General features: G+C 40.9%; 1 protein-coding gene across 1 annotated transcript in view; it reads right to left on the reverse strand.

Moving 5' to 3' along the window:
* Positions 1-288: 288 nt before the first annotated feature.
* Positions 289-23,960, reverse strand: part of SLC7A10 (solute carrier family 7 member 10) — an 82,977-nt gene continuing 59,305 nt past the window's right edge. The window contains 10 exon segments of the mRNA XM_032773350.2: positions 289-2,051; positions 3,701-3,878; positions 4,324-4,473; positions 9,412-9,508; positions 10,672-10,775; positions 10,871-10,994; positions 13,122-13,275; positions 14,722-14,847; positions 16,034-16,185; positions 22,040-22,244. Of these exon segments, the coding sequence (XP_032629241.1) occupies positions 1,924-2,051; positions 3,701-3,878; positions 4,324-4,473; positions 9,412-9,508; positions 10,672-10,775; positions 10,871-10,994; positions 13,122-13,275; positions 14,722-14,847; positions 16,034-16,185; positions 22,040-22,244 (1,418 nt within the window). The 3' untranslated portion in view covers positions 289-1,923.

Consider the following 23,960-nt stretch of genomic DNA (forward strand, 5'->3'; position numbering starts at 1 on the left):
TGTCACCCTCACTTCTGTGCCGCTGCCTTCAGAGCTGGGTGGCCAGAGAGTGGTGGCTGCTGACCAAGGGCCCAGCTTTGCAGGCAGCAGTGCAGAAGAAAGAGTGGCCATATCATCCTTACTTCCATGCTGCTGCTGCTGGCTGCGGCTTTGTCTTCAGAGCTGGGCAGCTGGAGAGCAGCGTCTGCTGGCTAGGGGCCCAGCTCTGAAGGCAGCACTGCTACCAGCAGCAGCGCAGAAGTAAGGGTAGCAGTACCCCCCCGCCACAATAACCTTGCGAACCCCCCACAACTCCTTTTTGGGTCAGGATGCCTACAGTTACAACATCATGAAATTTCAGATCTAAATAGCTGAAATCATTAAATTTATGATTTTTGAAATCATATGTCTGTGAAATTGACCAAAATGGACCATGAATTTGGCAGGGCCCTAACTATAAGTGTCCATAGGGTGGGGAAGAGGTTCTTGTATAACCGTCACTTTTAAATTCACACCTTAGGTTATACTGAAACTTTTCCATGTAGAGGAGGCCTTAGAATAGACGGCCTGTCCTAGAAGCACCAATGATTAGCCAATACTTGCTCTACTGACATTTATTTGTTAAAGTGGAACTTCAAATGTACAGACGTAAAGATTGTGGTACTTGAGACCGGTGTTTTTGTTTTACACAAATATTGCTTGCAATTCCTGTTTGAAGAAAAAGTGTATGCTATAAGAAGTGACTAACCAAGTTTAAAATCAGTTTAAATACATTTTTTAAAATCTGAAAGCTTGTCTCTTTCACCAAAAGAAGTTGGTCAGATTATAAAAGATATTACCTCACTTTTTTTCTGGTTATTGTAATAACAGCTGTTCAGATTTCATAATACAAACCCCAACTCCTTGTTTGCAAAACTGCTTGAACACTGAAGTTACTTTAGATCATATCACAATTTCCATGGTTTCTTTACGTAATTGAATGATGACAAAAATGATCAAATACAGTGTAGAAGTTATACATTCAGCTCTAATGTATTCTATGTAAATACCCTGGATAAGCTCTTAGGGTATGTCTACACAGCAAAGAAAAACCTGTGGCTGGCCCGTGCCAGCTGACTCAGTCCCGCAGGGCTCAGGCTGCGGTGCTGTTTCATTGTTGTGTAGACTTCTGGGCTCAGGCTGGAGCTTGAGCTCTGGGACCTTCTCACATGTACAGTGTCAGAGTCCAGGCTCCAGCCTGAGCCTGGAAGACTACACAGCAATGAAACAGCCCCACAAGCCTGACCCGAGCCCCACAAACTGCAGCAGTGGGTTTTTCTTCGCTGTGTAGACAGACCCTTACTGTTCGTTCTAACAATGGTCACAATTTTAATATCCAAACTTGCAAATACATAGGCTTGGGGAGTAACTTTGCTCTCAGGGATAAAGTTATTCATTGCAGAAGTGTTCGCACAATTGAGTTTTTTAGATTGTAATTTGAAAACTACATGGGTCATGTGGGGTCTGACCCTATGCCAGTGAAATCAATTAGAGTTTTGTCACTGACTCCAGTGGGAGCATGAGTAGGACCATAGGCTTCCCCTATTCCACTGACTTTCCCCATTTTATTTTCACTATTGGAGGAGGCCCCAATCTTGAAATTTCCAGATTAATCTGCTTTACAGTACAACCCTAAGGCTACTGGAATTGGTGATGAAGAACTTAGCTTACTATACCTGCACTAAACTTCCTTGCTGACTGAAATACACTGTCAGAAATAAATAACCAGCTCCTTATTTTATTTTTTTAGGAAAAGCTAAGAGCTAAAGATGGTTGTAAAGGTGTTGCTCATTTCATGGGCTTCTGTATCCAATTTCTAAAAACATTTTTTTTGTTTTCAGGAAAAACTTTTTGCAAAAATCAACATGTAAACAAAAAACTACTTCTGTCTCATCGATTGCTTCATTATTTCTTCAAGGACTTTTCAATTCCTGGTAGCTGAGAATGAGTGAAAGGCAGATCATCCTCTTCTGAAGCTCCCTCCTGAGGGTGGACGACGAAACACAACTTCTGTCCCCAGTATGTCATGGATTCTGTGAAAAACACAAACTCACTTTGTTAATGTGATGATTATCTGAGCCCTCTCAAACAATCTCCGATGTGAGCACATATACACTCAAAGCTCTGCTGTTTATGCAAGTCCAAGTACGGTGAGGCTTACCCCAGCATACCATATTATTGCTCTTTTCCAGTTAAAATGATGAATTAATTTTTTTCCTAAAGCATTGGGTCTTGAGAGTCAAAGGACCCTAAGGGAGTTAGGCACACAATTCCCACTGACTTTCATAGGGTGGAAGGTTCCTAACCTTTCTAGATTCCTTTGGACATCCTAGCCTTAAAGCATATTGTTTTGTTTTGTTTTTTAAACCTCAAAGACCTCGTTCTAGATAAGAGGTATGACTGCTGTGTGATTTATTTTCATTGGAGTGGTAGATCCTGGCTTTCCTGTCTTATGCATGTGGGAAGTCTGGTCGTACATTGGGATGTATATCAGTAATGTGCTGGGGGAATGAACACATTCAAAAGCGGCACAAAAGTAGGGTGGGAGTGGGATAGAGCTAACGTCTGATTTGCCAAAGCACTTAAGTGTTGGTTTATTATTTATTTAGCACTTGAGCTCAATGAGACGTATTCACATGCTTAAAGGTACACTCCTGAATAAGTGCTTTGCTGAACAGGCCAAATAAGCAAGCTGGATGAATGGAGGAATGTGCAACGTGAAAGAGGGGCAGAAAACATGCAAAGGGAGAACTACAGTACCCTAAATGAACAAGTTGCAGCATCATAAAAATAAAATTTGACATTTCCTGCCTCTTCCCACAGCTGAATGCTCATAGTCCAGCTGAATGGAATATGTCAGACTGGCTCAGCTTACTTCTCTGGGACCTGGCACTGAACCCAAGCTATCCCTATCTGGATACCATTATGAAATAATTATTTCAATAAGGTTACTTTTTGAATATTTCCCCAATGTACAAGCCACTGAAACCTTTGCTAAATTCTAGAAAGTGGTGTATTAATGAGTGCACTTTTGCACATGGGATGTCAGCTTCTTTGCAGAGAAGAATGGGTAAGCTAGTAGTGCTCTTCTGTATTTTCCTGACAGTCACATGATAGCTATACCTCTTCACCACACTCTCTCTCTCTCTCTCTTTTTTTTTGGCTCTCTCTAGTCTGTTGATTTTTATCTGTTTCTCTATTTGCATTTCACAACCTGACCTTAGCATCCTTATGTCTTATTGAAAAATTAAGCACTGAAATGTCTGTATTTTGAGAGAAACCTTGTTTCTTCTCTGTACAGGTTTAGGGTCTAAAAATTGGCAGGGGATTCTTTATCAATAGGCAGTTTTCCTATGCTCAGTTATAAATCTGATGATCTCTTGTGCCATATGCATCACGTTTTCCTGCTTCTAGCTTTATATTGTGTATTGGCATTAAGTTCTCTTTCATGTGGTCAAGAAGTAAATAATTGGGGTAAAATCTAAAGACTTTGATCAGCAAAATCCTGTCCAAAGAGCTCCACAGAGCTGCATAATTTAATGGTAGTTTTGGTGAATGCCACAGAAGTCACTGGGATCCTTTGTGGATTCCTAGAAATGTAGACCTGAGAGGTTGAAACAAATTCCTACATGTTCATGAACAAACAGTGAGGCTGAATTAATGAACTATAATGTGTTCTTACCGGCTAGCCTATTTACACACTTTGGTTTATTTCTCCAGTACACTCCGAGAAAAAACACGGGCACTCCAGTTAATATGATAATTAGTCCAATTCCACAGACGACTGGCTCAGAATAGAAACTGAAGATCAGTAGAAATGCCCAAAATAGCAGGTAAGTGACCGGAACAAGGAGATTCACCTAAGAGGGGAGGGAAGAGAAGAGACGCATACAGAAATGTAACAGCATTCTGCAAGGTATACAGAGGAGAGGCAGTGAGGGCTAGTGGATCGAGCAACGGATTGGGAGTCACAAGACCTGGCTTCTACTTCTATCTCTGGCAAAACGCAGCTGTGTGAGCTTAGGCTTCACCTCGCTGTGTCTCTGTTTCCTCTCCCATCCTTTGTCTGCCTTGTCTCTTTAGACTATAACTAGTACTTGGCAGAGACATGTCTCTTGCTATGTGTTTGTATAGTACCTCCCCCCACAGGGCCTCTAGGCACTACCATAATAAACAACAGAAATAATAATAAACAGAACTTCAAGGTTTGATAAGGGATTTGAGGGATTTGCTGTGGTTGACACATTCTTTAGATTGTTAAGCGGAAGACCATAGGACTAAGAAATTTGGCTTAAATATATTCACCTTGATAGGTCTGAAGATTTTGGGTTTCTTCCAGCGCAACACAATCAGGCCTATGATTGTCACTCCGTAGCAGAGGTAGTTAATAAACGATACATAATTAATTAATGTGTATGTGTCTCCAACAAGCATGATGATAATAGTGGTCAAACACTAAACAAGAGAGAAGCACATTCTTATTTGAGTCATCACCAGAAAAGCTTGCTTAAAAACAACAACAAGCAATTAAGTTCCTTTTATTTACATCCGATGCTGGGTGTTGCTACTGACTGCTAGGTGTCTGTTTACTACACAAAAAGGGTGCCACAAAAACCCAGGATTGAATGGCGCCTATAGATCTATTTATAAAAATGCATGGAGAATGTTCCCTGAAATGATGCTGCTAGTCGTGGTCATTCAATAACGCCTGTGCATACTTGCAGAGCTCTCCTCACTAATAACATGAATGGCTTTGACAAGTACTTGAAGCCCAATATTCAAAGGGGCCTCAAACCAGCCTTTGCATGTGCAGAACTGCGAGTGCCAATTAAGAGGTTGTCTTTGAAAATGTTACTGTTGATATTGGCATTGGGTAAATTTGATGACCCAGATCAAACAATGACCAGAGGACACACCAGAAGTGGAAGGAAGTGGCCTGGATATCCAAAGAGGTAATGTGCGTGGAGTAAGAGAGAGCCAGGGTGTGTGTAGTTCTCCCCATTTTTCCTACAAAACGACTGTGCACATTTTTAAGGCCAAATGCTGGGCTTGAGCCTGCACAGCCACCGAGATGGTGGGTTCTGAATAACTTCAGTGATGGTCTGCTGCATTGGGGGTGGGAAACATGGGGAAAGATGAGTCTGCAACCTGTGCACTGTGAACCTCATCCACGGGGCCTTCTGGATTAGCACGCAAGAAGTTTCAGGGTAGCGATACAGGGAGTGTAGCTCATCAATCATGAAGGGGCCTGTAGCATCCCTGGTGCAGCTATGTGGTTGAGGGGTTTTCCATTCCTTTGTGTCTTTTGAGCAGTGTTGGCTGAACTCTCAGCACAACCCAGATATTAAGGCTTTTTACAACAACCTTGGCTTAAGGCAGAATTTGTGATACTCTGTTCAGAAAGCAGTAGAACATCTGCAATGCACCATAGCTGAAGAATAGACAGCACCAATATTAACTATGTACTATGTTCAAAATGAACATTCTTGAGAAAAGGTCTGATCACATGCCCCCCGCCCTGCAGTCAGCATATTTCCAGTGTTTGCACTTCATAACGTATACGATCAGGTTGCTCACAAGGGGAAGAGGGTGCTAATGAACAGTAAGACCCATGAAGCTGACTGATTTTTAACTGGAGAATGCTATAGGATCTAAACTGGTGTAAGCTTTATTCCCAGGCAGAAGCTTTCTGTAACTCAGTAACTTTAATCACCAAAATTTCCCCCCTGAATTGAAGCTTGTTCTTGCTTCCTAATGAAATCAATGGAGTTTTTAATCGTGGACGTCAGAGGGCACAGGATTGATCCTAAGTGCTGCAGGTGTAACTACACTGGAGAACAGAGCACTTACTGTACATGCTTTTAATGGCTTCACTCCACCAATTTCTGTTATGTGTGTTTTTAAAAGCTGCTAAACTCTATGACAGGACTTCTGGCAAAATTAAAGTTGTCTGTTATGGGAAAGGATGGATTTCTTGTAGACAAACATTCTGTGGTTAGTACATTACTTTTTTCTAGGTGACCCATATATAGTATAAAGAATGAAAGCTTTAGCTTTTCTTTTTTTTTTTTCCCAGCCAGTAGGACACACTGAAAATGACCTAGATCATTAATCTTTTTTGCATTACTACTGCTTAGAAACTGGCAGGTGGAAATTTCCATGTATCAGCTTGCTTATTTGTACTTGCTTTGTTTGTGAATAACATTATTAATGCTAATAGAGCTGCCGTACTGTTTATGGGCCTGATCCTGAGAGGTCTTGAGTGCCTCACTTTCCACTGACATTAGCCAGGAGTTAAGGATGCTCAGAAGATTGCAAAATGGGACCCAATTTAGGTAATTATGCCTCACTAAACTTAGGTTTTTCAAACGTCTTTTGATCACATTTTTACCTGTATTGATCAAAACCCATATGTATTCTGTGACAGTGCTGTGTTCGAAAACTATAATAATCATTCATCCATATGCAGTGCTACTGTCATACAAATGACCCAAAATTATAAAGTATCATCCACTAAATTCCAGAATCTGAGCACCTGCAGATCCCAAGGTGGGATCCCAGAACCTCTCGTGATTTTGCTCTCCATTATTGTGAGCCTTCTCCCTGCTCAGGTTCCTGATTCCCATGACTAGCTGGTTTGTGGTAATATCCCTGAAGGTGGGTGGCTCTCATGTGCCACTGACACCAGCAAATAATGCTGGAGATCCAAGTGTCTCACCACTCCGCAGCTGCTCATGTGAATCCCTAAGGGGATCTTGAGACCTTGTGGACTCTCACCCTGAAGCTGGTGACTTGAAAAGGTTTAAAATAGAAGAGCATAATATTTTGTATCAATGTCATGTAATACCTCCATCTGATTTGCTGTAGGTACTCTCTTTGATTAGCTGGTTTGTGGCAAAGCCCCTTAGGCTGATGGGATCTCAGGTGTAGGTGACACTAAGGCAATCAGATCTTGTGTTCACTATATAGGGATTTGTCTCCGGCATATTCCTGATCAAATGACCCTGTTGCCAAATTGGTTGGCCCCCATTTCCCCTTCAAATACTTTCTTGAGTTTTTAGAGTGGAGAGTGTTGCTTGTGTGCCATACTGTTTCCTCTGATGACTATCCTGGTGGACAATAGTGCCATGCATAATGCTTGGGAAAAGTTTCAAAACATGTGACATAGGGTGACCGTACATCCTGTTTTGGCCAGGACAGTCCTTTCTTAAAGCCCTGTCCCAGCCGTCCTGACTTTTTTGGCAAAAGTGGGCATTTTGTCCCATTTGCTTTTGCTAACTGGATCAGCTGGCAAGAGCAAACAGTACAAATGCCCACTTTTGTCAAGAAAGTGGGGCACAAAGGAACATGTGCGGGTGGTGGAGGTGGTGAGCAGCAATGCTAGCTCCACACAGTGGGGGAGGCAGGGCTCTAGTGTGGGGCAGGCAGGGCTTGAGTGAGCAGCAACGCCAGTCCCAGCCTTTGGGAAATCTGGTCACCCTAATGTGATAGCATCCAGAATCACGGAATCATAGAAGTGACTGCAAAGGTCATCTAGTCCAATCCTCTGCCAAGGTGCAGGATTTGCTGTGTCTAAACCATCCAAGACAGATGGCTATCCAGCCTCCTTTTGAAAACCTCAGGTGAAGGAGCTTCCACGATCTGATTCTACTGAGCTGTGCACTCCAATAAATAGACTTCTAAATGGTTTGAACCCCATTCACTTTGCATTAATGGCCACCTTGTTTAAACACCCGATTTTGAAAGGGAACAGCAAAAACATGGTAACCTTCTGAGACCTTAACTAGGTCTACCTTAATGCACAGGCTATGATGCATTAATTAGATTTGCCTAAAGTCTGACATAATTTGCTATTGTAACTGTCTACAGTATATTACTTTTATATTACTATTTATATAGAAATGAATATTTCAGAGCAACACTTAGTACATTCTGAGATGTAAAATAAACCCCCTGCCGCTGAATGATTCAGTCATATGCAGTGTTGGTTCTGTAATTTGCACAGTAATTTAAAGGGAAAGTTCTCTACAAACTGGGTAGCTGGCACTTGTTTGATTGGCCAGTTCTGCTCTGCACAGAGAGCTTGCTTATGCTCTGGCCAGCACAAAGTGATAGTCACTGACACTCACCACGTTATTTGAGCTGATATATTTTTATGGACAAAGGGACTTTGCTTCATCTGCATCACCACAGCTCGGCTGCTCAATGTGAGTCCATACTGGAGCTGGATCTTGCTTGTTTTACACACCGCACAGATTGTGTAGTGGAGCTCAACCAGAAAAGATTCCAGACATTGAGTTATGTGGGTTTGTATGGGCAGGAAAGATGCAAGGGCACTGCCACTTTTTGGCCAGATCATGATTTTATATAAACATAAACTATGCAGAACGGTTACTGAGAAAAATATAATGCTGGGCTGTGATAGCACTATAGCTATAGCTAGCCACACACTGGGAGAATAACATCACCTATGGGTGTAAATCCTGGCTGCACTGAAGTCAGTTGACTACCACTGCAATGCAAAAGCCTCTCACTAACTGCAGTGGGGCCAAGATTTCAGCCAATGTGCCTGTGAGGGAATTTTCATGCTAGTGGTTATTGAAGCATGATGAATGTAAAATAAAATGTAACTGCACATTTTAGTCTTACTACAACCTTTTAGACTCCTACTAAACTCTGGAAGGAAGTGGCCTTGATCCCCTTGATGTGTCGTGGAGTAAGAGAGAGTTGGGAATGTGTAATAATTCTCCCTCTTTTTCTTACAAGATGACTATGCACATTTTTAAGACCAAATGCTGGGCTCAACCCCACCATCTTGGTAACAACTCAATCTGAGTAACAACTTGTGGAACTCACTGCTATAAGTTTACATTGTGTAAAAAACCAAACCAAGAAACAAATCTAAATCCTTCCTTTCTACATTTTAAAGTAGCCTTTTTATGTAATTGGGTGTCTCCCTTGTTTTACTCAATGTGTTCAGCTGGTATATGCTTCTTTTGGATCTGTTATGTTGATCTTCTCTACTCACTTTCTTTACAGGGCCAAAGTAAAGGGAGACAACCTTATTCTCCAGAAGCTCAAGTTATCACTGCAGAGCATCAATGTAACACTGCACAGAGCATCTAGTTTTACTGAACGAGTAGCATTTAGCCCTGTACCTCAAGCCCACTATGGCTATTAGCTTGGCAGCAAGCTCTAAACTAACCCTGTGGAGCGGAATTAGCATTGACTGCAGGGAAATTTTCTCCACATTAAACGTTTGCACTGAACTAACAGAATCAGTAAAAGGGCTCACAATTTCTTAAATTAAGCATTTCAGTTTGCAAACAAAGATTTTTCTAAATTGCACTCCTGTTTAAGCAGATGAAATGTGACAGAAAAAGTAAAACTTACACACACTAGAAGGGCAGGGATTGGGGTGCAGTGTTTAACGTGAATCATAGCAAGCAAGCTGGGCAAGTGACCTTCACGAGCTCCAGAAAAACATAACCTGGGAAGCAGAATAGGAACATTCAGTATACAAGTTATTCCAACATTTAGCTGTATTGTTTCATCAGCCTTAATTGGCTTAATTCAAAGCCTATGGGAGTCTCTGAGTGGAAGGATTTTCTAGTTGTTAGGGTGCTAGTCTGATACTTTGGAGACAGGGGTTCAATTTCCTGTTTTACCACACACTTCTTGTGTGCCTTGGGCAAGTCACTTAGGCTCAGATCCTCAAAGGTATTTGGACATTAGGAGTCCACGTACCTTTGAGGAGGATCTGGGCCTTGGTCTCAATCTGGTCATTAAATAAAGGGCTAATAGAACTGCCTTACCTCACAGGGATGTTTTGAGGATAAATACATTAAAAATTGTGGACTCTCAGAGTCTCTGGTGATGGGAGCCATATAAATATCTACGATAGAGCCTAAATCAACAGTCTTTCCAATGACTAATGGGCGTTGGATCAGGCCCAGTATCTCTCAAGGTTTTATTCTTTAAGTACATAAATTGTTATGAATTTTTGTATGTTTTTAAATGTCCTCTGGTTTGTCAGGTCTCACCATATTTTGAGAGCACGAAGGTACGTGACTTGGCTAAAGCCCTGAAGAACTGTATTGTTATCTCTTTCCTGACAGATGTTTGTATTTTCTTTTCTTTACAGAACTCATATTTCTATTAAATTAAAAAAATGTAATAGACTATAGGCAAGATTCTAGTTCAAATTACACCAGTGTAAACTTCCCTTCAAATGAATGGGTTTACTTTGGATTTATGACCATGTCACTGAGAATGGAATTTGGTCCTATAACCCTCATTTTTTCAATCTACTTTTTGAACTAAGCATAGTTTAGCTTGTAGCTACTGAAACTTTATTGTAAAATTACATTGTATAAATATGTAACCAATGTTTTATTCTTAGTACAAATCATTCCATCACACCAGCAGACATTTCCAGTAGATCATAAGGGCTCTTTTGCAGGAGATCCTGCTATTCAGTATGATATCTGCTGACTGAAATGGAACAATTCATAATTTAATGCATCTAATGTGCCCAACACTGAGATCGTTCTATAACACATAAAATGTTTAGCTAGCATTGTTGCAGCAAATTACATTAAAACATCCCCTCCCCAAATTAGACAATGTTCATAAAATTGCACTCCAGCTAACCTTGATGAGGTAAAAAGGTATCCATTTATTCCTCCAAATGTAGATAAGGCCACTGAGACTGGCATAACCCAGGAAAAATAGCCCAGTAACTTTTCACCAAATGTCTAAAGCAACAGAAGGCAGAGAAACTGAAATACACTGCATAGCACAGAACTGAAATTAAAGTATATTTTAGACATCCATGGAATGGTTTACTTACTACTGCCACAGCATTGGAGGACAAGAGCTCTTGAGGTGACATGGCAGTGAAATATGCAATATTGGTGAATGTATACACAAATGTCACCAATGGGATGGATATGAATATGGCACGAGGTAGGTTCCTAATTGAAGAATTAGGAGGTTTGATAAGAAATTACAGTCACATACAACTGGACCATACCACCCCACCCTTTGTCCCACCCCATCATGGCAACTTTGAGGAAGTTTATATCCAGTTTTGTGCTTTACTGCCCTATCGCTACATAGAACAAAACAAGAGAAACTCCCCTCCTTTCTCTCCCCACCCAATATCTGTACTTTTCTCAGTAGCTTGACATATTGCAGTTCTGAGAATACTAAAACCATTACAGGGTTTCATGTATGTGTACATTATAAATCCATATAACACAGGATATCACCGCAGAGCTGAAGACCATCAAACAGAATTTACAACATGGCTGTGATGGAGATACCAGAAAGCTGCTTCTTCATAAAGAATTCCTGTAAGTTTTCTATGCTGTTTAAGCTATTACTGTGGTAACTAACAAGACTAATAATGTTCCTGTAAGTTTAATTTAGTTTACACGAGGCTCTCTTTGATAAAAATGATGCCATGGAAAGTATGGACTTGCCTTTTTCTCTCATTTATTCACTGAGAAACTTTGCCAAGTGACAGAAGCATGCTATAGACCCTGAGAGCTGTTTAGTGTGTACATGCCACTCAGATTTTTGGCTTTGTCAGATTTGCAATAAAGATTAATAAATAGTTTTCACCAGTGTAGTTTTGCAAGGTTTCGGTATAGACATGAGGTTGGGTTTTATTTCTTTTCCCTAACGAAAATAGCTTTATTTTATATTTCTCCCTCAAAAACTGTAGAATTGATAAAATTCTGTTGCAAAACTTTCAGAGTTGGAATTGGCATCTCTAACACTCTATTGATAACCTATCAGATTAAACTATGTGCCAAACTGTTTTTTTTTCTCTAGCTAAAGATGTTACAAAACACAAACTAAATTATTTTTCTTCTTAAACTCGTACATTTGATAGCAGTATCCAATTTCTGCTAGCAATCACTACATTAACTCTTTCCCCTGTTTCTTTTTTGCTCAGAAAATTCTGGATGTTTGTGAAAATGTTTACAGTTGCTTGAGAGAGCACCATACCTGCCTCCTTTCTCCCTGCAATTCTTTAAAGATTTATAAATATGCATAACTTTATGTACATGAACATCTCACTACTTACATAGGTTAAGTTAAAGTATGCAGATAAGTTTTTGAAGGATTGAGGCTGTAATTTGTTTCCATCCAGAATGTGTAATACCTGAAATTATACCTTGCTTAATTGGGGTGAGGTATGTGTGCTGAACATCCAGAACCAATTGAAGACCCAAGAAGTGTCATGTGGATTCATCATTCCATTTTTTCATCTCAGAAATTCTGAAACCTTTGCGCTTTTGCTGCTTCTGGGTGGAAATCGCTCTCCCCCTGGCTTTTCAAACATGATGAGGGATAACTCATTTCAAAACCTGGACTATCAGCACCAAACCTGATGCCAATCACCCTCAGAGAACTTTATTTCTACAGCCAGCAGCCAGTATCCACACTGCACATACCACAGAAGAAGGGAGTTCAGAAGTGTTTCATAAATGGAGTGGGGTGAGGGGAGGGGGAAGGGAAAATTCTGCCTCTTCTGTAAAAAGACATTTTAATCTCTTCTTTATGTGTTCCCTTTGGGGGAAATGTTGTCTGAAGAACCAAGACCATATGTTTTGGTATTATGTAGATATAAAATACACACACACATAAAATATAATGTAATTTTGTGAGGCATCCGATCAATGGTATAAATTAATATATAAACAATAGCTAGTTATGTTTACTGCCATTAACATATAAGCAATAGGTAGCAATATTTATGTTTAGTCTCATTAATATAGATTAATATGTAAGCAATAGACAGTTCAATAGTGCCATGATATCAGTGTTACACCTATATGATATCTTCGTTCGGTGAGAGCTATGTCTAACTTGATGAGCCAAAGACATTGTTAATTTCAGCTCCTTCATTTAACTTGCCCCATATGGGATCTAAAAAGGGAGGTGATAACCTTAATAACCTTTACTTTAGGTATGTATACACATTTAGTGATGTCAGTCCTGCTGCAGAACACACTATGCATGGTACCACCAGACTGACCCCACTGTCTTTAACTCAAAAGTATCTGGGTCATAAGGAAATAAATACTTGCCTGCAGGGATCAACTAATTCTTCTGTTACATAATTCAAGAAGTTCCACCCACTGAATGCAAATGACCCTTGAAGAAAAGCTAATGCTAACTGTCCCACAGATGGAGACATCCAAAAATTGAATGCATTGCTTGGTGTCAGTTCTTCATAGTTTCCTATTGACAGAACAAAAGCAAGAAGTTAAGTCAGAAGTGTAAAATATTTTGATGCTGATTAGTGGAAGTGCTGATTGGTGAAAGTTGTAAACTTCCTAGAATTGTGCTCATTCCATTTTATATTATGTTTACTAATCTTAGACTATGCTTCACTGGTTTGCACCCTGAGAACTGAGAAACATTAACATCAAACTACCAGTGCTTCCTTTAGATTCTCATACAAAACTGTCCTGGGGCACAGCCTTGATGGTATAAATTGTCATAGCTATATTGATAATGGGATGGGTGCAATAGGCTTTCCAAAGAGAATTTAATTTAATCAATAGTAAAGTACTAGCTATATTGACAGAGCTGCCACAAAACCTGTGATCCCCATTGACTTCAATGGAACTATGACAATTTATATCAGCTCAGCATTGGTATCTGATGTCCTAAGCTCTCATCTCTTCTGAATGGAGTGAATGTCTCCTCTACAGGAACCCAGGGTTCTTCAATAACATTCACTCTACTCAGAAAAAACCCTTGCAGGGCAGGTGGAATTTTTCAGGCTGTAGGGCTTTTTTATTTTTAACCTGGAAAGTGGTGCTCTTGCCTAATTATGCCCAATTTGTTAATCTCTCTTCCTGGTTAGTTGTAAATACCGTATTTCTGTCCTCTCTACATGACCCATTTCACACATGCTGAAAACATCATCCTCCCTTGGGTCCTATGCTTTCCATTATGGGGCTGAATCAGTAAGAATACAAGTACTTGTCTAATTTTAAGTATATGAGTAGTCCCGCTGCTTCCAGGGGAACTGGAACTACTGCTTATGTTGCTTGTTGATTTGGGGCCTTGTATACTGAGTTCATCAAAAGCAATTAAACATTTGAGGAACAGGTCATTGATAAAATTACACTATAAATCTACTTAGTGAGATATTTCTCAATATTTCAGTTCAGAGCTTTACTTTATTGAAAACAACAGTTTTCTTTGAGAGAGAAACTTGTGTAAGGATGCTACACAATTATCTTTGTACTATGTTGCCTGTTTGATAATTACTTATCGCACTATGTTCTGAAGAATACTTCCTTTGTGACTGCATCCATACTTGGAAGGAATCCTGTAGCTTCAATTAACAGCAATTAACATTAATTATTTTCAGTTTTGTCACATATTTCTGTCCAGCTTACACAATGGTGTCTTTGCTAGGCTCTGCTTGAAACATGCCCTCCCATAGATCAAGTAACATTACCAGCTACCTCCTTGTCCAGTTTCTTTCAAATCCAAATGCTTGCTAATCGTAGCGGAGAACTCTGTCAGCAGGGGAAATTAAATAAGCCCTTAGCACTTTTCTCTGGCCTGCTAAGAACTAGAAAACAATGGAATGGGTGCAATAGGCTTTCCCAAGAGAATTTAATTTCACCAATAGTACAGTACCAATGTTTAGGCTCTCTCAGTGAGTACCTTTAAAGATCTGTATGAAGCCCATAGTAATGATAAGGGCCAAGGCTAACAGTTTTCCTGCTGTAAATATATCCTGGATGCGAGTTGCCCATCGAACGCTGGAGCTGTTCACCCAAGTCAGGAGTACTAGAGAGCAGAAAACTGAATTCAGTGGAACAAAATTTTGTATATTTCAGAATATTCATTAACAAATGCTGAGAAACACAGACTGCTAGTTTCCTATCAGCAGACCAGATAGAAATCTAGCTTGGGTTTGGATGGGTCTGACGAGCAGGATTAACTCCACCCTAGAAAACGGCCTGTTTCAGAAGGAAGTTTGCCAGAGCTCTATCTCGGATGGCCCATCAATACTTAGGAAGTCCTAACTGTGGGGAGGGACTTATGTGAACTGAGGGCATGTCTACGCTACAAAATTAAGTCAACCTAATTTACGTTGGCATACAGCTGCCGCAGTAACTAAATTACTTGTGTGTGTCTACACTTTGCTCCTTGTGTTAGCAGTGTGCATCCTCAGCAGGAGCACCAATTGAACTGTCAGTGTGGGGCACTGTGGGATGGCTTCTGAAAGCCAGCAACAGTCAATGTTAGCAATATGGTATCTATACTGACACTGCGTTGACATAACTGCATTGACATTGACTATGCTTCTCGTGATGGTGGAGTTATTAAAACAGTGTAGTAGGCAAGTTATGACAGCAGGAGTGAAATTTTAGTGTAGACACTTACATAGTTAGGTTGACATAAGCTGACTTGCATTGACCTAATGCTGTAATGTAAACCAGGCCTGAGGGGAAGTGGTGAGTCTCTCTATCCCCTTTCATTCTGATTTTGTCCCTTCTGGGACGTTAGTAATTAATTAAGCAGTGGTGGCGTTTGGTTTTTTACACACACATATAAAGGACTTGTGAATTGCTAACCCATTTGTTGAGTTAGCAACAGTGGCTTAAATATAGTAAAAGGGTCTTAGTTACTCATACTGAGCCCCACCCGTTATTCACCTTTCAATCTGAACCTCAGATCTTAGTTTATACCTAATCCAGCTGTGCAACCTCCCCTTTGGTCCATTTCTTTGTGGAATATATCACCCTATAGTACACAATGAAATAAGACTCAGGTGAGCCAGCATAATATATAGCACCTCCCCTCCCTACATTCAGCCTCCGACCACCATAGTGGAACAGCCTTGGTTGCTGCAAAGGGGACTTCAGTTGACCACTGGGGTGGGGTGAGGGATGGATTTGCACCTAAGAGAATATGAAACCTCTTTGACATAAGCTTCATAGGAGCATAAAGAACATTAGGCAATACTCACATAAACACACCATGGAGAGGACCCTGGAGGCATTATAAGGTGGGATGCAATTAGGGAACACCGGTTGTAGAACATAGTTTGAAAATGTCAGTGCGATAACAGCCAGGCTGGTAGGGTACATGATAAGCACTGCACTCCATAGCAGCAAAAAACTGTATTCACAAGAAAAACAATTGGTGCTGCTGTTACACCAATAAGAATCATTTGACTGTACAACAGTTTCATAATCTGATGACTATAGGAGCCTCAGAATTAGGTAGCTATTTTTCTAAACCCCACCAAAACAATCACTTCTCTGGTTTCCCCCACAACCTTTCTTTACTCTTTTTTTCCCAGATCAATCTGTTTTTTCATATAAATTTGATGTGATGTAGCACACAGTTTAAACATGCACACAACAAGTAGTAGAGACATTCTGTCAGCATATTGAGTTAGCTTTGCATGTCACAATGGGAGAATCATCAATGGATTAAATGGTGCCCCTGGAAAGGAAAAAGATGGTTCTAGCATTATGTGTTACCACAACACACTCTTTGTTCTTTAATCTTAAAGTTGTCTTGATCATTGTCTAATGGCTAGAGCAATAGTTCTGAGCTATGCTCCTGGCTGGGCCACGGACGCTGTGACTTGTGTCAAGTTTCTGCCTGCCCTTTACTTATAGGTGCTTCTGTTTTTGTTAGCCCAACCTGAGACACATAGGACCTAAATCAGAGCAACTGAGCACCCGCAACTTCTACTGACTTCAATGGTAGCTGAAACGCTTTGCCCAAAAGGAGTGAATACTTTTGAAAATGTAGGCCTTTACATCCCTCAGTTGCTTACTCTGTGGAAGGGGATAAAAATACCTGCCTCAGAAAGATGTAGGAAGGCCTAGTTGATGTTTATAAAATGAGATCACTGGCTAAAAGGGGTATATAAAGAAAATGTATTATTTATGGGTTGCTTGTCTCTGACCAAGATATTTTGATGACCACTGGGCTTCCTTCTTGCAGCAACAGAACCCTCAGACCTCACTTCTGAACACCTCAGAGGCATCTCCTTTGGTCAGACTTAGCCCTGCAAACTTTCCACATATTCAGTGGTTTTTCCTTTAAGAGGGAAGCAATCATCTTAACTTAAAATACATTTTTTTCTTATCAATTGGATGGGAACTATGTGGTAAGATATAATCAATACAAGATTAGATGCTACTGTTTCTTTTTTATAGATATATAGTAGTGGAATGCACAACACAGATGCAATTGTTTCCCAGGCACCTTTTCTTGGCTACTTTCCAGTTCATACTAAGGCTGCCTAGTCCAGGGCTGTTCTCTTATAAGCTCTTCTTTCCCAGCATGCCTTTCTGTAGCTGGCCCTTTAAATCTGGCAGAGCAAAGCAGCTCCAGCCCTAAAGGAGTCATTTTGCAACTCATTGTTCCTTGCTGCACCCTCCTTTCTTGTAGCTGGTAAGTGCTCTTCACTCCTGTTATGTTAGTTTTCCCCTTTTTTGTTCCAGTGGAGCATGGCAAGTTCTCGAACTTTCTTTTTCTTATAAACTATTGTATCATTAACTTTGTAAACCAGCTGGCACATGGAAATAATTGGTTACATTTCCAAATGACAAAATGTACTTTAAAAACCCTACCACATTTCTCTCTCTCTTTACTTTTTTTGAGTGGCTCTTTCCCTCCATTTCCTACAGTTTTCATCTCTTCAACGAAGCAGCTCAGCCAAGTTCTTTCACACTGTTTATTATTATTTGTATTAACCAAGTGCCTAGGAGCGCCAGTCATGGACCAGGATACCATTGTGCTAGGCACTGTACAGACACTGAATTTTACATCATAATTGCTATCCTGTGGCTGTGTGAAAAAGCATAACACTGGGGGTTTATCTGTGCTGTTGGTAGCTGTCTTTGGGATGTGAATTTTACTTAGTTATAACACATTTTAAAGTAGAAGTTCTTTTGGATTCTCTCAAAAAGAATTTATTTGGATTATAATGTTAGAGCCTGAGGGTTAAATAATCAAAGATTAATAAGACTTAAAGATTGAAATAATCAGTTGTTGACAATGCTGACTCACCTGATTGCTTTTCTGGTCAAATGAAAGTGCCCCTTTCCCCTCAAACCAGCCTCTGCCTGTGTGTATGGAATTTTGATGGGTGTGGACTGGTGTGAGTGTGCTGTAGCACTGACACCTGTGTGTGCAAGGACTGGAGTGTTTGTGGGTAAAACTCATGAGTTTTTCCCATGAATATTCTAATATCTTCATGTACAGTGGTGAATGCAGCTAAGTCCACATAGTGGTGTATATGGGTGAAAATACATATGCCTATTGGAAGCAAGAATTTGAAAATCAGGTCTTAAAAGCAATATCTCAGTCAACATCGGCAGTCACGTGTACATTGCAATACTAAACACATTAAAATTGGTGTTTGGTATTAATGAAATTTACTGGGAATGTGAATAATTCAGTAGAGAGATCTGATATTCAATTTGTTTCACATGGAATGAAATACATGCAGGTTTGATAAAACCAATTAAGTTAAATGCAGATTCTTGCCAGAGGATTATGAAGCTGAACTGTCAAACAGGGAGCTCAAAACAGAGATCAAATAATGATGAAAGGATGATACAATTAACATTAGGCATATTTTAATCTTAATTTTGCTATTAGTCTCAGGTGTTGTAATTAAATCCTGGTCTTGAGTAAAAGCTATTAACACTTCAGCCCAAACTGGTATTTGTTAAAAGGAGTTCAATTTGTTCCAATTAAGTTTGGAGGAACTAATGCACAGATGGTTATGCAGCATGATGAGTCGCCACGGTAATGTTTGGCTCTAAACTACAACACAGGTGGGAGAATATGATTTGCAGAACAGAAAAAGGACTGTTTTGAGTAAACTAAGGCCTGGTCTATATTTAAAAATTAGGTCTACATAGCTACCGTGCTCAGGGGCATGAAACATTCACCCTCCTTGAATGTCTTTATTAAGCCGACTTAACCCCCTCACTATAGACATGGCTAGATTGATGGAAAAATTCTTCTGTTGATTTAGCTACCTCCACTTGAGGAGGTGGATCACCTACAGCAATGAAAAAACCCCTTCAGCCGCTGTAGGAAGCATCTGTGTGAGGGCACTACAATGGCATAGTTGCAGTGTTGTAGCTGTGTCACTGTAGCACCCATAGTGGAGACATGGCCTAAGGTTAACTTGGGTTGAAGTGAGACAGGACTTTTTTGGACATAACTGTGTTTAAATGTCTGTATTGGCAGTGGAATACATAACTGCCAAACTAAACAGCAAGGAAGCATCTGCGTGAGGGCACTACAATGGCATAGTTGCAGTGTTGTAGCTGTGCCACTGTAGCACCCATAGTGGAGACATGGCCTAAGGTTAACTTGGGTTGAAGTGAGACAGGACTTTTTTGGACATAACTGTGTTTAAATGTCTGTATTGGCAGTGGAATACATAACTGCCAAACTAAACAGCAAGGAAGCATCTGCGTGAGGGCACTACAATGGCATAGTTGCAGTGTTGTAGCTGTGCCACTGTAGCACCCATAGTGGAGACATGGCCTAAGGTTAACTTGGGTTGAAGTGAGACAGGACTTTTTTGGACATAACTGTGTTTAAATGTCTGTATTGGCAGTGGAATACATAACTGCCAAACTAAACAGCAAGGAAGCATCTGCGTGAGGGCACTACAATGGCATAGTTGCAGTGTTGTAGCTGTGCCACTGTAGCACCCATAGTGGAGACATGGCCTAAGGTTAACTTGGGTTGAAGTGAGACAGGACTTTTTTGGACATAACTGTGTTTAAATGTCTGTATTGGCAGTGGAATACATAACTGCCAAACTAAACAGCAAGGAAGCATCTGCGTGAGGGCACTACAATGGCATAGTTGCAGTGTTGTAGCTGTGCCACTGTAGCACCCATAGTGGAGACATGGCCTAAGGTTAACTTGGGTTGAAGTGAGACAGGACTTTTTTGGACATAACTGTGTTTAAATGTCTGTATTGGCAGTGGAATACATAACTGCCAAACTAAACAGCAAGGCAAGTGGTTAAAGCTACAGCGTTTTATCTTGAAACATGAAGATAGCATGCCAGGGGATTTTACAAAGTTGATAATACAAAAAGTTCAGTTTTGAAAAAAGAAAGGGCAGTTATGCCATGTACTGAGTTAACTGCCCCAGGCAGGTGGCAATGTGGAAGCAAGTGGCCCTTGTGTGGACATTGTGTTCCTGTAATAAAATCCCTGAGCTCAGCTGGGTTAGGTGTGTGTTCACTAGAAAAAAAATATGATAGTAACTTGAGTTGGCTAACTCCAGGTAAAATTTTGGTTGAAGACAAAACAGGTCGTAGTTTTCTTGAAAGTAAACCATAGTCTTTAAATTGCTTGACCTAGTATTTCATGTGAAAACTACAAACTGCTTTGTCTTCACTAGGATTTTGCCATGAGTTAGCTAACTCGAGTGAAGAATACCTTCCACCCCCAGGGGAAAACAATGCCGCATACATGGAGCCATCTTATTTTCTATTCTCGAATGGAAGAACTCAAAGTAAACTCTGCTGGTTAAAATTTACGTTCTCCATTCCTTATTTTGAATTATTCCCACAAGGGCATAATGAGCCACTTAGTTCTTAAGAGATTAGGTAGCCTGGCTGTTTTAATGTCTTCAGTCCTGAATTCTTTGGTGCTATATTCAAAGTGTCACATAAGTGGCTAATAGGTGTTTGAGGGATTTTAATAAAGTGATGGTTCATCTCAGGAACCTAGGTTCTCAAAGAAATTTGTTTAGTGGCCTGAATCCTGTGGTCAGTATCTGAAAGTTACCTTGTAATTTTTTACATTTGCACTAGCTTTCTGTACACAGAAACAAACTAGTGGATGTGTCGGAAAACAGGACTGTAATCTGACAAGCATGAGCAAAGCGATAGTCCAGAGGGAATGTTTCACAGTGCTTGCTTGTATTATGGGCCTGGGACTCACTGTCCTGAGCACAACAGTTAGCTAAGATGAGAGAATATTTTTGCTTAATACTAAAAAAAGCCAATACCAACCCCCATTCATTTTGTCATTTGTTTGCACAGTGTGTGTTTACTCTTCATATATAAAACAGTAACACATAAAACACCTATTTTGGTTATAAAATTGCCAAGGAATCCAGAAGGTGTAGAAGCATCTAAAATAGAGATGTGAATAGAGGCCAAGAACAGCTTTTTTTAAACTTACGTTTAATATGCAGTATAAACTTATAGTTTATAGGCAATATAAACTGATAGTTTCTTACTCCTCCTCACTCCCTTTATCACTTTATTCCACTCACAGTTGTTCAGGGACACGTGCTGTGAAATGGCGTTTCTTCCGTTCTACAAATTTTTCAGAATATCATGGTGAAGTGATCTGTACACTTCCAAGATATGAACCACAGTGGTGCAAGCTAAGGATCAAAATCCTGAAGTGCTTCTCTAGAAAATTTTAAATTTGGCCTGTAAGTGATTTACCGTATCCTATTGTGGGAAGGTGAAATCACATCACAGAAGTAGGAATATGTTGTCTCTTACTCTGATAATTAGGGATGGGCTTGGACTATGAAATTAGCTCCAGTTCAAATTTCCCTATGTCTGAGGCTGCTCAGATTCAGGGTATTAATTCAGACTTATCTTCAGTGGTCATATCTATATGTATATCTATGAGAGAGAGAGTAAGTAAATACCAGATGGTATAGTTTGCAACACTGTACTTTCACATCATCAGTTTTATTCAGTTGGCTGAGGTTAGCCAGAGAGTTTCTTTCACCAAGCTGAACTAAAATAACCAAAAGGCAGACATAGGTACAGGATAGTATTCTTTGAAAATGGTCAGAATCACTTAATAAAAGTTTCTTATAGACAAATAGACACTTTAATTGCAACTTCAGCACAAGGGAAAATTGACTTTTTACACTAAATATTTAATATAAAATATTTTAAAAGCACCTCATAAATATCATAAAAGATGAAGGATACAGTACTTACCCAGCTAACCCACCAAAAATCTCGGTGACATAGGAATAATCCCCTCCTGATTTCGGGATAGCAACTCCTAGCTCAGCATAACATAAAGATCCAAGGACAGCAATCCCTCCTCCAAGCACCCAAACAACAAGAGCTAGTCCCACTGACCCAGAGTGTTCCAGAACTCCTTTTGGTGAAATAAAGATTCCAGAACCAATAATGTTACCTGGAATAAACAAAACATTGGTGGAGTGTTAGAGGAAGAAGATAGATGCAAGTTCTCTCATTGCTCTTCTAGGGTTTGATTGCATTTATGTTTGTGTAAACCTTAAAGAAAATGTTGCAACTTAGCAAAAAGCAAGTAAAATGGAGTGCATTAGGTCTGCTGAAGCAGTTTATGGGAAGCTGGTGAACATGTTTTTACTAAAGCACCGCAATTATACAGATTTAAACAGTTTGGAAAAGTGTTCCATCTCACCTGCACTGTCCCCAGCTATTAAAGGGTTCAGGAATTTATTCACAAAGAAAAGTATTTCATCTCCTTCCAAGAGGAGTCTGAGTAATATAAAGTCCATTTACAATATGGACCAGAGTTTAAATCGAGCTGGGCAAACTGCGGCCTGTGGGCCAGATCCTGCCTATGAGCTGTTTTAAGTCGGCCTGCGAGCTCCCCCGGGGAGCGGGGTCAGGAGCCGCACCATGCGGTTCGGCCCAACTCTGGCCTGGGTGCTGGGTCTGGGGTCAGACCATGCAGCTTGGCTCTGCTTCGGCACTCTGGCCAGGGCGCTGGGTCGGGGGCCTGATGCAGCTCAGCCCTGCTGCAGCGCTCCAGCTGGGGCCCTGGGTAAAGGGCTGCACTGCACCGCTTCCAGAAGCCGGGCATGGCCCCGCTCTGGCTCCAAAGTACTCCAATGGCCCCCTCCTGAGCTCCAATGGGAGCTGCAAGGGTGGTGCTTGCGGATGCAGAGCCGCCTGGCCACACCTCTGTGTAGGAGCTGAAGAAGGGTTATGCCACTGCTTCCATAAGCACTGCTCAGATCCTGCACCCCTAAGCCTCTCCCCATGCCCCAACTCCCTGTCCCAGCCCTGATCCCCCTCCCACTCTCCAAACCCCTCGATCCCAGCCCGGAGCACTCTCCTGCATCCCAAACCTCTCATTCCCAGCCCCATTCCAGAGCCCGCACCCCAGGCCGGAACCTGCACCCCTTCCCACACCCTTCCCCCAGCCCTGATATCCCTCCCGCCCTCTGAACCCCTTGGTCCGAGCCCAAAGCACCCTCCTACACCCAAAACTTCTCTTCCCCAGCCCCACCCCAGAGCCCGCACTCCCAACCGGAGCCATCACCCCCTCCCACACCCAAACCCCAATTTTGTGAGCATTCATGCCCATCATACAATTTCTATTCCCCAATGTGGCCCTCGGGCCAAAAAGTTTGCGCACCCGTGATCTAAATGATACATGGTGTAGCTACAACGTGGTGACCAATCAGACGCTGTCATTTGGGGCTCTGGCCAAAGGAACAAATGAATTTAAACCCATGTTATAGCTTGTACTTGAACAAAATCCTTTAAAAGGCTGAACTCCTTGAAGTCCATTAAAGTCTTGATATTTCTAACACAAGTTCAGTGTCCATGGATTTTTAAGGGATAAATAATATTGTGTGAACAATATATAGGACAACGTGAATTTTGTAGTACTAATGATTGATACATGAGCTGAAGTAACGCTACCATTACAAAGTGAACACTCGATTGTTGCAGCATTTTTCTTTCATGTGGAACCTGTCTACTCTCACTGAACTCAATGGAAATTCTGCCATTGTCTTCCTCGGGTGCAGGAACAAGCCCACAGACAGACAGCTAGACTTCTATGTTTTTTGCCGCCCCAAGCACGGCAGTCAGGCGTCCTTTGGCGGCGTGCCTGCAGGTGGTCCACTGGTCA

Source organism: Chelonoidis abingdonii, chromosome 19 (assembly GCF_003597395.2).
Source record: "Chelonoidis abingdonii isolate Lonesome George chromosome 19, CheloAbing_2.0, whole genome shotgun sequence".
Taxonomy (NCBI): Eukaryota; Metazoa; Chordata; order Testudines; family Testudinidae; genus Chelonoidis; species Chelonoidis abingdonii.